The sequence below is a fragment of the Sminthopsis crassicaudata genome, chromosome 3 (genome assembly GCF_048593235.1).
Source record: "Sminthopsis crassicaudata isolate SCR6 chromosome 3, ASM4859323v1, whole genome shotgun sequence".
In the NCBI taxonomy this organism is placed as follows: domain Eukaryota; kingdom Metazoa; phylum Chordata; class Mammalia; order Dasyuromorphia; family Dasyuridae; genus Sminthopsis; species Sminthopsis crassicaudata.
The window spans coordinates 573,036,764-573,054,434 of NC_133619.1; the positions used below are offsets into that span (position 1 = coordinate 573,036,764).

The 17,671-nt window shown below is 42.0% G+C and overlaps 1 protein-coding gene across 1 annotated transcript; it reads right to left on the reverse strand.

Annotated features, from left to right (window-relative positions):
• Nucleotides 1-4,029: 4,029 nt before the first annotated feature.
• FGF20 (fibroblast growth factor 20) lies at nt 4,030-15,948 on the reverse strand. Its single transcript, XM_074297496.1, has 3 exons — nt 15,370-15,948; nt 8,251-8,354; nt 4,030-5,181 (listed from the first exon to the last, which is right to left on the reverse strand). Exons 1-3 carry the CDS (start codon nt 15,674-15,676, stop codon nt 4,936-4,938), a joined length of 657 nt encoding a protein of 218 aa, XP_074153597.1. The 5' UTR covers nt 15,677-15,948; the 3' UTR covers nt 4,030-4,935.
• Between the last annotated feature and the right edge of the window lie 1,723 nt (nt 15,949-17,671).

Below are 17,671 nucleotides of genomic sequence, written 5' to 3' on the forward strand. Positions count from 1 at the left end.
CATATGTACTGTCAAAAATGTTATAAAATTAATTTTTAAAAAAATGTGGAACTGGTAACAGGGAAGATCAGAACCAAACAGTCACAGCTGCTAGGAGAGGGAAATGGCCAAGAATGCCCATGGCCATCCCTCACTGAAGCACAGGAATTTATCAAAGGTTGGCCAGGAAATCAATACCACATCTGGGATTGGAGACAAAGAGAAAATATTCAAGGAGGAGATATGAGTAGGGAGGGGAATCTGGTGCAAATAACCAGAGTTCAGGACCAGGTCCATTGCAAAAATCTTTTTTAGACATATTACTTGTCGTTATAATTGACTGACTCTAGTGACTTTCAAGGAAAAAAATATGATAAAAATTTCTTCACCTATTCAATAGAGATGCTAATCAACCAAAGAACTACCAATTACATATATACAAAACATAAGTATATGTATTTACATATAACTTACATGTAATACATTGTTTATGTATGTACCTATGTATTGATGTGTACATGATTCTGGCCTATGCACTGACTAACCTGATATTCTCTTTGATTCCTAGAATTATTATGCTGGAGTCACACCCCTTTCTATTGGTTTCCTAATTCTTCCTTGATGCGTTCATTACTCCCCATCTCTCACCAAATTTCCTCACCTGGGAGAGGCAAAACATGGTAACAAGGACTATGACCCTTTTTATTCTTTCATCTCCACTAGTCCCTAGCAGCTTGGAAGTGTCAATAAGAACCTCAAAAAATGAATACTGCCTGAGTATCACATGCTCCAGAGCAATTTTTAATCTGGGAGCTGTGAAATGTTTTTAAATATTTGTATACCTATATTTTCATATATGTAATTCATTTTCCTTTTAATCCTCTGCATTTTATGCATTTTTGCACTTAGCATTTTAAGATATGCATTTAACATATGCATTTTAAAAGCATCATTATCAGAAGTGGTCCATAAGTTTCACCAGATTGTCACCCAAAGAGTCCAGGATTCTTCAAAAGATAAAGAATCCTTGTTTAAAAAAAATTGATTCTTATATGTTTAAAAAGAATTGCACATATTTAACCTATATCACATTACTTGCTGTTTTGGGGAGGTCGAAGGAAAGGGAGGGAGGAAGGGAGAAAAATTTGGAACACAAAAGTTTTATAAAAATTATTGTGGAAAGCTATCCTTACACATATTTGGAAAAATAGAATACTATTGAAAATTTTGAAAAGAAAAAAAGGAAAAAAGAATTGATTCTTCATGTCCTTTTACTCAAAAAGGTAACTAGTGGCCAGGGCATGCAGATCAGTTTGGGGGAGCCATGCTTAAGCACTCCTTAGAAATATTGAATCAAAATGTTAAAATACTTGCAAAAGACTACAGACATATATTTTAAAGGATTGCTCAACAAAAGGAAATTGACACAATCACATTAGAGCATTTATTAAGTGCTTACTATGTGCCAGGAACTATACAAATATAAGGATTTAAGACTATTCCTGCCCTCAAGAACCTTACTTGTATTCTAATGGGTAAAGACAAGATTTAAAGAGGAACTGGAAAGCAGAAGGGAGAGGCAGAGTGAGAATACAATCCCCTTTGGGGAAAAGGAGCTGTCAAGGAGTAGAGAAGTCCAATATAATGAGCATAGCTGGGGTTCCTTATGAAACAGCAGTCTGGCTAGGGATTTCCCAATGCTGAGAGGGGGTCTAACAGTGCAGGTCAAGAAGGCTGAATGAATGAAGGAACAATATTGGAGATACTTTCCAACCATTTTTTCTCAGGTTGTCAAGGATGACAGCAAAAGAAGACCACTGAAATTAATAGGTAGGCAGGTAAGGTGGAGTTAAACTTATTGAATGAAGCCAAGTGCTTAGGTTAAAAGAATTGTTCATTTGTTTCTCTGACTGAATATGCTCTTACATTCAGTCCAGCTGCTAACACTGAGCAACCAATCCCAACCACTCCCAACTGAACAGGAGAACACTGACCAACCCACTGGTAGCAAAGTCATGTACAGGAAAATATGATAAATACAAAGAATTCAGAAAAATAAGGAAGGCTTGTGTGAACTGACACAGAGAAGAAAGAACCAAAAGAACTATGATTATAATTACATAAATAAAAACAAGACTAAAAGTATACAGAATACATGTAGAAGGACAAGGGAGAGGAAGAGGGAAGGAAAAGAAAAGGAAGGTAGATGGAGAAGTGAAGGAGGAAGGGAAAGAGAAAGGACAGGAAGAAGTTTGTATAAATATTATATTAATGACTGTAAGCAAGGTGTGACTAATCTAAGTGATGCTTTAGAGAAATGAATCTGGCCAGAGGATGAACTGGAGTTTGGAGATAGGTTAGAAAAAGACCTCCATAGTCAGATGAGATAATCAGGGCTTAGGTTGAGACAGTAATGATGAGAAAAGAGGAAAAGATAGATGTGAGAAATATTGAGAACTACTGGGATTCGGTGATAGAAAAGCCTTTTTATCTGGTCCTATATATCTCAAATAAATCTGCTAATAATTTCCTCCAGAAACACAGAGAAATAGAAAAAAAAATTCTGAATTTGGAAATAGAGATAAGGAGTCAAATCCTGCCACTCATAATCATTAGCTGTTTATCGCTTCCCCTCTGCCTACAATTTCTTCATCTGTAAAATGGGCATTATAACAGCAACTACCTCAAAGAGATGATGTGTTGGTCCAATGACATTATGTAAACATTTAGCACAGTGCCTAGCACATAGTAGGTGCTATACAAGTGTTAGTCATTATTATATCATAGATCACCCTTTCAGATGAGGGCTTTTTCCTCACTCACAAAATAAGGACAGTAACTATCTGGAGAACCTATCAATTTAAGCATGTCAAGGACTATGCTAAATGCTAGAGATTCAAAGTCAGAAATGAAATCATTCTCTTTCTGCTCTCAAGGAGCTTACAATCTATCGGAGGAAGCAGTACATAAACAGGTCCATCAATAGATATTATATACAAAGAAAATAAAAGGTACTATTGGAGGCACTGTTAGGACAGAAGAGATGAAAAGGAGCATCTGAGCTGAACTTTGAAGAAATCAATGTACAATTCATGCATCAAGGAAAACTGATATATTGCTTAAGTTTAAGTTTTTATGGATATCATTTGGGACTTTTCGTGAACCCTTCCTTCTGAGTTTGTGGGTTCTTTGAGGGCAGGAACTTCTTTTACCTCTTTTTGTAGCTTCAGTGCTTAGCACAATTCCTGGCACATAGTGGGTGCCTAATTTGATTGACCAAGATGAAGTGTGACATCCCAGCCATCCAAAGCTAATTTTCTTAATTCATGTTTCAATGAGTCATTTGTAATTAATTTGTTTAAAAGTGAAGGAAAGAAACAGGAGGACATTCTACTGACTCTAGAGACTGGATTTTCTTAGCAAACCACAGAACTAGGAAGTAAGATGCTCAATTTAGAAAGGACCCAGACTTGAAGGGGATTTCTAAAGTCATCTTATACCATCCCCTCAGAAGGTCACATAGGTGTTTGGTGGCAAAATCAGGATTTAAACTTAGATCTTTCAATTCCTAAATGCACACTAGACATCTTAATTTCCTTGGGTCATGCAGCCACAAAGAGACCTCAAAGGAAAGTAAGCCAGTAGAAGGGGAAAAAAAAAGACAGTATTCATTTAGGGCAGCTAGGGTCTAGTGCCACCTAGCTGCCCATTAGAGAGAATACTAGCTTTAGAATCCAAAAGGTCCTATTCACCCCAGATTGTTATTTGGATGATGGCAGCCAAGTCACTCCCAACTCTCTGGATTCATTTCTGTTCATGGAAAATGGGGATGTTGCAATGTCTAATTCACAGCAATGTGAGAGGGAAAGTATATATAATATAAATGTAGGAACGGCCACTATCATGAACTCCCTAAATTGAAACATTTGACAAGCTCAAAAATTAGCTGTTTCCAGAATTCATAGTGCTTCATGCTCTTATTAACACTCTACATGTAAAATAAAGTCACAAGTCTTTTAAGTCTTTAAAAATATTGAAAAAAAAAGGAGATAAAATAGGAAAATATTTTAATTCCCTTTCAAATGTGCATCGAGTTTAATACAAGTTGTTAAGGCATTCTAGGCCCCCTAGAGCCAAAATTTTCAAAACAATACAGCAATAAGGCAACTGCATGTGCATAAAAATATAACCTAATCTATAGTTTTATTTTTCAAAAATGAAATCCAAGACATGATGCTCTTCTTGATGGGTCGTACAGGGCATCAACATTACAATCCAAGACTCCACAATCTTGGAGTCCACAACTCCACATCATAGTGTTCTAGTCAATGGATATCTGGTTTCTGCATTTTTTTTGCATTGTCTTCATATCCCAGTAAAAAATAAATTCTTTAATAAATAAATATATAAAATAAATATATGAAATTTGAAAATGTATAAATAGTCCATCCAAAATTGAACAGCAAAACCATTTTCCAGGCTGATGGCCTGATTGGAGATCCAGTTCCATCTACAACTCTCATGGGTCCAAGTCCTATGCCATGCTTGGAGGTCAAAGGATAAGATTTGTGGCAAATCATTTCCACCTAATTTTCCAATACTCTCTTCTGTTATATCTAAAGTCATTACTTCTCATCCCACTCTCAAGGTAAACATGATCCAGGGAGATTAGGTGCCCACAGGCAAGCAGAGTCAGTCAGGTTTCAACCTTAGTCAAGAGTCAATCAACTATCATTTAATAGTTCAGAATGGAGCTTAAATCCACAGCTACAAAGTAGGCTTCATCCTCCTGAAACCAGATTTGGGCAAAGGAAAAATAAAAACAAAAGAACAAAAGATCTTCACTTGCCCATCCTTCCCAATCCACACTCTCTAAGCTGGGGTGATCAAGGAGCTTATAGGCCACTGAAATAGCAATGCTGAAGAATTCATCCTATAAGGTCACAGAGTCCATGTTCAGCTATATAGCAGCACATCCCTATAGAGCTCAGGTACCCGCTCTGGGTCCACCGGCCTGGGCAGAAAGTGTGTAAATTTCTGGTGGCGCCTTGACCGGGATCCATCACGTGGAGTGCCATCTTTGTTGAGGGCCACAAAGAATCTGCGGCCTGAGTCCCCATGTTTGTGTATGTTGGACGAATATGTGTTGTACCAATTCTCTTCAAACTGCTCCCTAAAGACACACTCAGAAGTCAGTTTCTCCTGTAAGAAGAAAAGCAAGGATCAGCTGAGAGAAGTTTTTGGAGGATTTCTTACTTAACAATACCTTGTTTATGGCTTTGTATTTCCTACAAAAGTCAAAAATCTTTCTTGAGGCCCTTGGTCCACAATTTGGCTTTCATCGACTTCTGGAGAAATTAGAGAGTGTTAAGTGTCTACTCTGAATTCCCTGGGTCCATACCATGGCCCATCCATTTTTTACACAGCTGCTGTTACACCCTTCAAATTAGACTTTACCGGAGAAGAGAAAAACCACTAAATTCTGCAATGTCTGGGACCATATGTCTTTATTTTCTCCTTGGAACCTTGCTTCACTTGCCCTTTCTGCCTCTTGCTCAGAATACTGATTTCAGAAGTACTATTATTTCTGCAAAGGGCATTTCACTGGATTGCCTTATTGGTCCATCCATCATCCTTGTGATCCTCCCCCCCCCCCAAAAAAAAGTCCTTCCCTAGCCATTCTAATGGGAAAAAGAAGGTCCATGAGAGCAGAAATTGTTTCACTTCCAATGCTTAGCACAGTGCCTAGCATTAAGTAAAACATTTAATAACTATTTTCTCATTCATTTATCATCTTTCCTAGCTGTTCCCTGGTCACACCTTGAACGGAGTCTCTAGCCTTTGTTCATCGTATAATTTATGACTAGACAGTCTTCCCTTCTCATTTTTGCTTCTTGTGCTAACAATCCTCTAAGGGAAGTATTCTTTTTGTAAATAGTATTTTATTTATTTCCAATTACATGTAAAGATAATTTTCAACATTCATTTTTATAAGATTGCATTTCAATTTTTTTTCCTCCTTCTCCCCCCCTTCTCCAAGACATCAAGCAATTTGATATAGGTTATATATGTGCAATAATGTAAATGTCCTTCTACATTAGTCATGCTGTAAAAGAAAAAACAAAAAGAGAGAAAAGCCACAATAAAGCAACCAAAAAAAGTGAAAATATTATGCTTCAACCTACATTCAGGTTCTATGGTTCTTTCTCTGGATATGGATAGCATTCTCCATCATGAATCTTTGGAATTGTCTTGGATTGTTGTTGAGAAGAGCTAAATCATCCACAAAATGTTGCTGTTACTATATACAGTGTTTTCCTGGCTCTGCTTATTTCACTCAGTATCAGTTCATGTAAGTCTTTCCAGGAGATTTTTTTAAACCATAAGGAAAGTGTTCTTAACCTGTTTTGTGTCATGAACCCCTTTTAAAAATCTGGTGAATCCAGTAAATTCTTTAGAATGTTTTTAAATGCATAAAATGGAAAACCAATATAAAATCAATAAAAACTATTAATTTTTTTAAATGTTCACAGATGTCTGGCTAAGAACCTCATCTGAAACATGTTATCAAGACCATGTCTCCCAATGCTTTGGCTCTCTCTAATGTACTTGGATAATCTATCATGTGTTTTGTCTAATTGTGTCTTCTCCTATCAAGGCTAAATTGTGCCTGTGTCTCTTGTCATCTTTATAACTCAAGGAATGAACTATAGGCACTTAACAAACGTTTCCCAGGTAAATTGATTCTCTTTTGCCTTATATTTTCCCCACTGAAGAAAAAAAGAGAGATTTTGTTCTTTGAAAAATCAGACTGTTCTTAATGCATTATTGATGGAGTTGTGACCCAATTAATCCATTCTATAGAAGAATTTGGAGTTCAAAGGACTATAAAACTAATAATATCATTATTATATCTATGTCCAAAAAGAAATTTTAAAAAAGGACTTATATGTACAAAACATTTATAGCTGTTCTTTTATGGTAGCAAACAACTGGATATTGTGATGATATCCATCAATTGAAAAATGGCTGAACAAATTGAGTTATGTAATTATGCTATAAGAAATGATGAGTAATACATCCTCAGAAAAACCTGGAAAGACTTAGAAGCTGATGCAAAGTGAAATGTACCATGTACAAAATAATAGCAATATTGTGAGATGACCAGCTGTGAATAACTTAATTATTCTCAGACATAACAATGATGCAAGAAAATTCTAAAGGACTTATGATGAAAAATGCTGTACATACCCAGAGAAAGAACTAATGGTGTCTGAATACAGATTGAAGTATACTTTTTTTACTTTGTTTTTCTTGAAGTTTCTTTTTTTGTCTGTTTTCTTTCACAACATGACTGATATTGAGAAATATGTTTTACATGACATGCGTGAGCTGTATGAAATAGCTAGTCTTCACAATGAGGGGGATGGAAGGGAGGGAATGAGAGGGAAGAAGGGAGAGAATTTGAAACTTAAAAACCAATGTTAAAAGTTTTTACATGTAATCAGGGAGAAATAAAATATTAAACAAAAAGAAAGAAAGAAGGGAGGGAAGGAGGGAGAAAGAGAGGAAGGGAGGGAGGGAAAAAGGGAGGGAAGGAGAGAGGAAGAAGAGTCAGATTGTTCATTAGAATCTTGCTATTGAGAGGGCTTCTGTTAGGATTACTAGGTGAGAACTTTAGCCTATCCCTGGGAATCAAGCAACTTTGTTACTGGGCTCTTTTTAACCTGGGTTAAATGTGGACTCAAATTCATTGCACTTCATTATATATCAGAATTCAATAAATATACAGCCCAGGACTCACTGAAGAAAGGGAGAATCCCTCAAGTGAGATAAAGTGAAAGAACAAAAAGAAAAGCCTCCCTCAGACTTCTCTGAGGGTAGAGTTGGTGGGGAGGGCAAGGAGGAGTGACAAGGATTGAGGGGAGTATCAGGGAGTGATAAGTATACACATCCCTGGGTTATTACCTCATGAAGCTCTTAGCAAAGTCAGGAAATATAATTCAGGATACTGAACTTCAGAGCCAACTCATTATTTCAGTGGCTCCCAAGTAGGAATTATCCATGTCCCTCTCTCTCACAAACCTCCCCATTCCTTGGATACCTCTGCAGAGAATTCACCCATCACATCAGAGGCCTCCTCTCCAGGTGCTGACCAACTAGAGAATCCAAGCATCTCTATATTACAGTACTATTGTATACTGAGGGTATGTACCCACATATCTACCCACACATCCTATTCAGGGCTCCAAAGAGCTAAGCCACACTTACTGATCCATAGAGTTCTCCTTTGTCATTCATTCCCAGGTAGAGACCTGTGTCCACACCTCTGATGCTGACCAGTCCTACAGCCACGCTGATGAACTCCAGGATACCTGCATTTACAACAAAGTAAAAATGTCTGTTTATTTATTGTGTCCTTACTAAAGCACATTTTTCTGGCACCAGTTAATAGGAAAAGTTCCACTACTACTACCCCCACACCATTCCAGCCATCCTTGATCCCTTTCCTTTCTGCTCTCCCCTCATAACACAAGCCAGTTTCATTATATCCATCTTAATAGTTTAGTAAGCCTATCTTAGCACTTTTTTTTTGACCAAGGAAACACATGGATTTACATCAAATCATTGCAGGAAAACTCCAGGAGAAAGGTTCATAACCTGAATATCTTTTTTCTTTGACCACTGTATTTCAATATAATGGGTTTCTTCTTATATATTTTATTTATGAATTTTAAAATGTAATTTTGAGGATGGGCAGACAGCCAAAAAGGTCATGGTCCATAAGAAACTCAAAAACTTCTCAAAAAACCTTGCCCAAGATCATGTAGGCAGGAAAGCTGGATTTTGAGCCTAGTTTCCTCGGCTCCAAATCTAGTGATTTTTCTCCCTCACTATATACTGTGGCAAGTTGCTCCCCCTTTTAGGGTTTGAAATTCTTCAGTTTTTAAAATGAAAATTGTAGAGATAATATTGAAGGTCCATTTATGCTCCATCTCCTATGATGATTGCTACAGTGAACAAAAACAGATTTAGTAAGAACCCCCTTGCCTCCACTGCCATATTCTATCCATATCCATTAGATCCTAACCAATACTGCCATAGCCTATGTTTAAATTCTCATTGCTTAGAGCTGCCCCTATCCCTCTAGTGCTATGAAGAACAGAAGGAGGAAGATTGATGCATTGCCTGGTTCATCTTCTAAACTTATTTCTTAATTCGTTGTATAAACTTCCAATTCACAGAGGTTAAAACCATTTTTCAACCTCTGGCTTTCAGAGCCCAGAGACATGTACAGAAACAACTGGCATAGATGCTTAATGAGCTTTATCTTCCCCAGCATCCAAAGCACTCTCTGGTAAGAACTTTTGATGCTCCAGGGAGGCACAGAATCCTTTCAAGCCATGCTGGGGTCAGGCTGTGAGATACCCATAAACTAAATGACCTTCTAGCAGCTGGGAAGAATCAATGTTCTTGCCTGGAGGAGGCAAAGACAGACCAAAGTAATACCTAATTAAAGAGGAAGAAAACGAGGGGGAAGAGGGACTAATAGGAAATCAAATAAAAATTAATGTCTATCAGACTCCTGTTACAGGTACCAATACTGGCCACAACATGGCTCAGATACACATACTTAGAATATTCCATCCCAGGTAATTTTTAAATTGTGTAAAATTAATGGGGTTGGAACTCTTAATACAATAGCCCTATACCTGATGGGTAACAATTCTCTGAATTGCCATCTTTAAAAATACCTTGCCTTATAAAGGCCAGGAGTTATCCTAAAGACATTTAGTAGGATCAACTTTCTAGGATTTTTAAAATATAATTAATAAGCAGCAAATAAGGCACAGTAAAAAGAGTTCTGGATTTGAAGTCAGGAAGACCATCCTCAGATTCTTATATGTGCAAGACTCTAGGCAAATCATTTAAACTCTGTTTGTCTTCATTTCCTCATCCATAAAATGGAAATAATAATAGTACCTACCTCAAAGTATAATTAGGAGAATAAAGTGAGATTCATAAAGCATTTTAAAGTAGCATATAAATGCTGATTGTTATTATTTCCAAAGAAAATGTTTAAATAAATTCATCCCAGTTTTAATTCTTACTTGGAAATTCAGTATAAAGGGAAAGATAGGAAACCCCTCTGATCTCAAACTAGACTTGACAGGAGGAATTTGTGCATGTTTTGTTTGAAATGGGACTGACCTTTTCTCTTCCCTCTCCCTCAACCTTCCACTTTTTCAATGAACACAAATTCCTAGGGAATTCTGGAAAATTTAAATAAATTCAATAGCATAAAGCACTTTGCAAGTGCCAAACTCCATTGGTGGAGTCCTCCTCTAGGTCAGGCCAGCCAACTCCTGGATCCCCGTCACAAACCCAGTTCTTGAGTCTTATAAACTAAATGTCTGAAAAATCAAATAGTAACTGAACTGCTGAGGTTGGTGTAGAAGATCGATAGTAATCTAGATTTTCTCTAATTGAAAATGGCGAGCAATTCCCTACATATAAGGCCCTTCTGTATATGTGACAGCCTCTGGTACCCAGATTCCAATTCACAGGCACTTCAGAAACAATTGTTCTCTTCTTCTCCATTGCAACTGAGGAGAAGTTACACTTAATTACTTCCCACAATACCAACTGATCTGGAGAAAGAAAGCTCTGTCTAGTAGGAAACCAGTCTCAAATGTTAGAGGAAAGAAGCCCCACCTAAAGTCTTTGTGGGAACTGATAGATCAATCATCAAGCACGTATTAAGCAATTACTAAGTGCCATGGAGAAGGTCCTGGAGATGGGATCAGAGAAATTTTCCTGATTTCCAAGTAAATTTTTCAGAGGTCAGACCAAGTTTCAGTTATAGGAGATACCCTCACCAAGCACTAATCAAGTTGTAACTCAGGGAGAACCTTGTCTCTCACCTAGATACCAAAACTCTGAATGTTTTGTCCTCTAGTGACTAGGTCCAGCTTTCTAGAGCCTTTGATCTGCACAAAGGGTTCCCTTCTGGAAGATGCACCGGGTTGCAGGAAAAGCCATGGTGGTTATGGGGGATAGGAGAGGAGACTACTAGAATGACAAGGCTGCTCACTAGCAGGTGTATTTTTAATATGAGCTCTGTTTGTCTTTGGGCATCTGTAAATAAATCTTCTCCTCTGGCAGATGCCTCATGGTATGGGGATCTAGCCCCAGGAAGAATTGGGTTCAATCCCACACTGGACACATACTAGGTATGTGGTCATGGGCAGTTCATTTCCCCTGAGTGCCCCCAATTACCGAGGGTTAACATGGCAGAGAAAGTGCCAAACTCCATTGGTGGAGTCCTCCTCTAGGTCAGGCCAGCCAACTCCTGGATCCCCGTCACAAACCCAGTTCTTGAGTCTTATAAACTAAATGTCTGAAAAATCAAATAGTAACTGAACTGCTGAGGTTGGTGTAGAAGATCGATAGTAATCTAGATTTTCTCTAATTGAAAATGGCGAGCAATTCCCTACATATAAGGCCCTTCTGTACATGTGACAGCCTCTGGTACCCAGATTCCAATTCACAGATCCAGGCAAAGAAAAAGATGACCAAGTGTGTCTATATTTAGGTCAAGTCCTTATTCCCCCAACTCTAGCAAAACTCAGTAAAGACAAAACTTAGGACATGATCAAGAGGAAATCGTTTCCCCTTTGTTCTGGGGGAGGGCAGGCAGCTGTGGATGGGTGCTTTATATACCTGTACACTCCCTCTCAGGATTCAAGCTCCACTGTTTGCAAGCTGCTCTGTTTTCCTCCCTGAAGAAAGAGGACACCCCACAGAGATTTGTAATCATTTGATTTCTAAATGAGATTTGACAAGGCTTTTTAAAATTAATAATGTAAGGCGGCAACTCAACTAAATCCTTTACAAAAAGAGGCTGTGGAAAAACTTCCAAGAGGTAAGCACAAATTCCACGTAGTGGGATGTTCTGACGCCCACTGTCCCATGAACCAAGGCAGCAGGATTTTGTCATTCTGGTATCATTTTCAAAGCCAGCCTTCAAAACTTATCAAAAACAAATGAGTAAAGCCCTGGGGCATGAATCAGACAAACTGAAGGAGAACCCGGAAAAGAAAGGGCAGAAGAACCAAAAGAGGCCTCAGTTTGATCTCTAGCTCTGCTTTTCTCCAAAGAATGATTCCATGATGATATATTCTAGGAAATGCAACACTGTACAGAATAGCTCTAATTCAGGATTTAAGCTTGAAAGAGAGTTACCTTTCTCAAGTCTGCAAACATTTTCCCTGCAGGGCATCCGAGGGACTTTGCTACCTGTGTTTTGGAGGGGTGTTTTTGAAATGAAGTCATACTCGACTCCAAAAACTTTTTTTTCCCCTTAAAGTGGTGCCAAATTGCCACTAAAGGTAGCAATTAAGCATTCCCCTTAGTGCCTCTAAAACTGTACAAATTGTTATTTTACAGTTTCAAGAAGTCATCCCTGGAATGTTTGGGAAATGTGTCCTGAACAAAAGCAATCTGTAAAATGGCTAAAACGATAGTCCAGAAGGAAAGCCATTTCCCCACCCCTCTCTCAGCCCAGGAACTCTCTGCTGGCAGGTAGGACACAGTTAAGTCAGTCTCTAAGGCCACTAGGATGATCCCAAGGGAAAAGGGGAAGAAGGATGAAAGAAGCACTATGTTTCCAGTTGTTAAAGTCCATTCTCCAACCACCTCAGTGCTGAGTTCTGGGCCAGGAATTAACTTGCTACCCCAGGGTCAAATCTGTTATACCCCAATTAACACTTAAGCATGTACGTTTTCCAGGGCAAGCCAAAAAGGGGACTGATGCTGTAGGAAGTTAGCAGCATCCATTCTCAGGGGAGTGAACATCAGTCCTTGCTCAGGAATTTAACTAAGTGTTTATCATAAGGTACAAAGGTGGACCGTAAGTATCTGACAGTCCCTCCAATCCCCTGGAACAGGCCAGACACACATCTGGAACAGGCTTATCTGTCCCACAATATATGTGGCAATAGAAGACAAGAATGGATTTTGAGCAGAACCTGAAATGGGACAGAACAGAAAGCTCTTATTACCCCCATTCACCTGGAAGAATTGCCTCAGCTGGAGTCAATGGTTCTCAAGCTTCTTAAGGGTCAGAGCCCAGAAGTCCTGGGGGTTCTGCATGAGTCAGAAGTACCCCAGCTCATCTTCCTCTGTCTCAGAGGTATATTTCAAAAGATCATAAGCTGCCCATGAGCTAAGGCCCTGAAGGAAAACTAGAGTGGGGGAGGAGACTTAGTGGGAGAGGGGGAGGGAAGAGACCTAGGGGGGGGGATCACGGCCAAAATGGAAAACTCGGGCTTCTTCTCTAAATCTCTGGGACCAGAGTCCCCAAACCGCTCGATGGTTAGCAACACAAAGGTGCAATAATATGGATCCACCGAATAGGAAAAGATCACACCAAAGTTTCTCTTCGTGGAGGGCTTAGGGGGCCCCAGAGCAATCAACACTGCTACCAGAGACAATCCGATGGAGAGAAAGCGCAGCCGGTTAGCCCGAGGCGCTGCCCAGCTAAAGTCCTTCACTCTCCCGCCCCACGGAGAATGTCCCCTCGTTGGGGGGAAACAGGAAAGCAAGGGAATTAAGCGGCTTACCCAACGTCTCACAGGCAGTTCCTAGGAGGCGTAATAATAGCGAACATTGGCATGGATTTGGGAAAATTTATGAAAACAAATATTACTGGTTTGGGTTCTCACCGCAACCTCGCGCCTTAGATGTTACTATTTCCCACGCGGTCCAAATGAGGAAATTGGGGCAAATAGATTTCAGCGTCTAGGGCAGGATTTGAACTCGGGCTTTCTCGACTCCAGATTCCCTGGTTTAGGGAGCCCGAACTCTACTTGGAAATTCGGACTAAGACACTCCTTAGTTGTGACCCCGGGACAGGTGGAAGCACCCTTGAGCCTCGGGCCCTCCGGAAGCCTACCCTTCCCTTCCTCTTGGGAAAGTGCTCTGCGATCTTTCCAGGGGAGCACAAGGGGAGAAGGGGCTTATTGGAACCTGGCTCTATCTCCCGCTTCCCCGCCCCAGCCGGCTCCCTCACGTGGAGCGTTTCTCCGCTACGTTCCGCTCTCTCTCCACTTTCCTGGCAACTCTCCAGCCAGTGTCAAGTCCGGTCCTGAGCAAGTCTCCCGAGCCCCGGCCAAACCACCTACAACTCGTTCTCTCTCTCCTTGGCCTGCAACTGCACGCTTCGGCCGGCAAGCCTACGGGGCGAGGAAGCTGGGGGTTCGAATCCCAGCTGTAGGAACTAGTGGACAAGTCCCTTAATTTCCCTCTCTTAGGTTTCTGGGAAGGGCCTCTTTTAGTATTCACATTTCAACATAATTAGTTTACTTTGTAATCCTGTGTATTTTAGGCATTCAAAAACACGAGCTGGAGCAGGGGTCTTAGAGGCTTCGCCAGGCTGCCCAAAGTACAGAGGCCTAGAAAAGGCCAAGAATTCCTGCTCTAGACAGGGGCGTTCTCTTCTGGTGACTGGGAGAATAAAATACTCGTTCCCCACAGCCGTTTTAAGCGGTAAGGCAACCGTATTGTAAACCGGGATGGGAGGGATCGGGATCCGGGCTCTCGCTCATTTCTTGCTGGGGGAGTGGGAGTCAGAGGAAGAGATTATACTGTTACACACACACACACACACACACACACACACACACACACCAGCCTGCCAACCCCCTCAAATAGCTACTTTCAAATATAAAGAATAATAGAAGGCATTTTGTCATTATTCTGGAGTTGCCTGGGAGGAAAGCTTCAAAAGGCAGGGTAGCCAGTTACTTGCTTCCTGGGCAACAACTTTTGCTGAGCCTCAGTTTCCCCACCCGTAAAGTGAGGGCACTTCTTTCTAAGGTTCCTTCCAAGTCTGGAATCCTGAAAATCTCAGCTATAACGGACTCTTAGGGATAAGCTTCCTTGAAGAAATTTTGGAAAGCAGCACTTTCCGTCTTCCCAAGTCTCCTGCTTTTGGAGGCAAGTTGGACCTTCACGAGCCATCTTTTTTCTTCCCACACCTGCTGGTCCCGCCGCAGTCAGGTAGAAAGGATTGACGGTGGGAATTGGGAGGCTGGACAGAGGAAAGCATCCAGCCGCTGCCTGACTAGCCCTTCTCCTAACACCCTCCTCCTCACCTCTGGGCGGCCCTCGCCAGTGGCCGGTCAGCAGTGCTTGAATGGAGGCTTGGGGTAAACTCAGAACTGCAGGCTTTAATCCTTCTCTATTTTCACATTTTACAGCTAGAGAAAGTAGGGCCCAGACACCCTTGTGGCTGGCCCCGGGTCACATAGCTGGTGAGCTATTAGGCAGGCCAGGCGCGCTTGGGGGGTTGGGCTCGCCTAGGTTTGGGGGCGGCGGTTCACTCACCGAAGAGACTGTGGTCCCGCCGCGTACCCCGCACGCGGCCGTCGGGGAGTATCTGCAGGTGGAAGCCGGTCCGGCAGTACAGTTGCCTCCGTCGCAAGACGCCCTGCAGGTGAGCAAAGTCCGCGGGCGCCCCTGGGCCAAGGCCAGGTCCGGGGCCGCCCCGAGGGCCCAGCAGGGGCGCCCGCGGTCTGGGGCCCTGCCCAGCTGGGGGCAGCAAGAAGGGCGCGCCCAGCGGCGGCTGGGCCAAGCCTTCCCAAGAACCCAGGAAACCCCCGACAGCGGCTTGGGCGCCGGCCACGGGAGCCATGAACCGGCCGCGGCCGCGGACGGCAGCCCTGCAACAGTCCCCAAGGAGGGTACGGGGCGAGAGGGTGCGGAGCCACCCACACCACAGGGCCAAGCGTGCGGGGCAGCCAGCAGCCACTCAGACGTCCAGTTCGAAGGCGGAAGAAGAACACAGCCGAAGCATCCGGGAAGTCCCTGTCCAGGCGCCGCAGGTGCTGCCCCAATCCTCACTGGGCCAGTCGCGGTCCTGGTGGGGAAGCGCACTAGGGACTCACGCACTTGGTCCTCACAGCCCCTTACACCTACTGACTCTGGCGAGCTAATCTTACCTCCTGCCCGGATATTTATGCAGGTTCTCTTGACATATGCTAATGAGGCCCTTTGGTGGGAGCGGTCCCGCCGCCCCAGCCGCCTCAGCTGGGAGGGGGGTGTTTGAAATTGTAAACCCGGCCCTTCCCCCACCTTTTCCCCGTGCCTGGGGCCCCAGGGGAGCAAGCGCCTCCCTGCTCTCGGCCCGGCAGAGCTGCAGAGCATCCCACCCCATCCGTACGGGCCCCAGTGCGCCACCTCCACACACACACACACACACACACACACACACACACACACACACACACACACACACACACACACACACACACACACACACACACACACACACACACACACACACACACACACGAGGTGCTTGGCTCTCGCCCCTTTTCCCTCCGCTTCCCCGCAGGCCCCTTGGGGTTCGGCAACTTTTTGGTGGTGGGTCCCCCCCAGGTATAAGGGAGCCCAACTGGGCTAGGAGTGGAGAGAGGCAAATGAGGGGCTTCAGGGGGAGGAGGGGAAGGAGGCTCGGACCCGGGCTGAGCTTTTCGGGGACAGGTGCAAGAGGTGGGAGGGGAAAGAGAGAAGGCGGGGCCTCGGGGTGGGACCTGCCCAGACACACTTGAGCGAAAAAATCAAAGCGGACCGACTTCCTCTCTAATTTTAAAGCCCTAATTCAGTGTGCGTGCAGCAAGCCGCCTTCTCTTTTATCATTTAGATACGGGGGAATTTTTCTTTTGCATAATCAAAAAGACGACTTCTGTCTTACCACAAAGTGCCCTTTAATGCTTATCTGGTGGGTCGGAACCCCAGATCTCACCTGGGTAGATGGAGGCTCTGTATGTCTCCAGGGGTTTTTGAATTTGGGTGCCCGGGTCAGGGCTTTCTAATTAACTACGTGCTAACTACGTGCTAGCATTCTGAAGTAAACACAAGGGAGGAGGGGAAGAAATGAAGGCTTTTACATATATATATATATATATATATATATATATTTGATTAATATTCTTGGATACATAATAAATAAGAACGAGAAAACCATTACATAGGGCATTATAAATGGTTCTGCCCCAACAATAACAAGTAAAACTTAAAAAAAAAAAAAAAAAAAGGAAACAAGTAAATAGTTATAGGCCAAATTTATAAAAAGGACCTACTTATGAACCCTTATCATTTTTCAGATGCTGAATCTGAGGTCCGGAGAGGTTGTTATCTTTTTAAAATAACAACTTTTTATTTCTCAAGAGAAACGAAGTCTTTTAATATTCATTCATCCAGTCTAAGGTGAGAGAGAGAGAACCTACTTGAGCACAGGGAAGTGAATCTAAGATTGGGAATGGGACATTTGTTTACTGCAAAGCTGGAGTTGGTGAAGTTGCTTATTTTAAGATTCGATAGCTATTTCCTAAATATTCTATTTGTGCATTTGAAAGCAGGAGTCTGATGAGGACTCATCGGTTTTACTAGGCTGCCCAAAGGATGAAGATCCCAAAAGGGTTTGAACCCTTGGAATCAGGAACATCTTGGTTGACTCCTGCCTCAGATGCTTTGAGCTGAGTGACCCTAGGCAGGTGACTTAGCATCTCTGAACATCCGTAAAAGAATGTTAAATTTCATTTCTTTATTCTTTCCATTTTATCCTGTCTAGAATATGTTTGCACATAGTCATTTGCATGTTTTATCACTCTTAGATTGTCTCCTC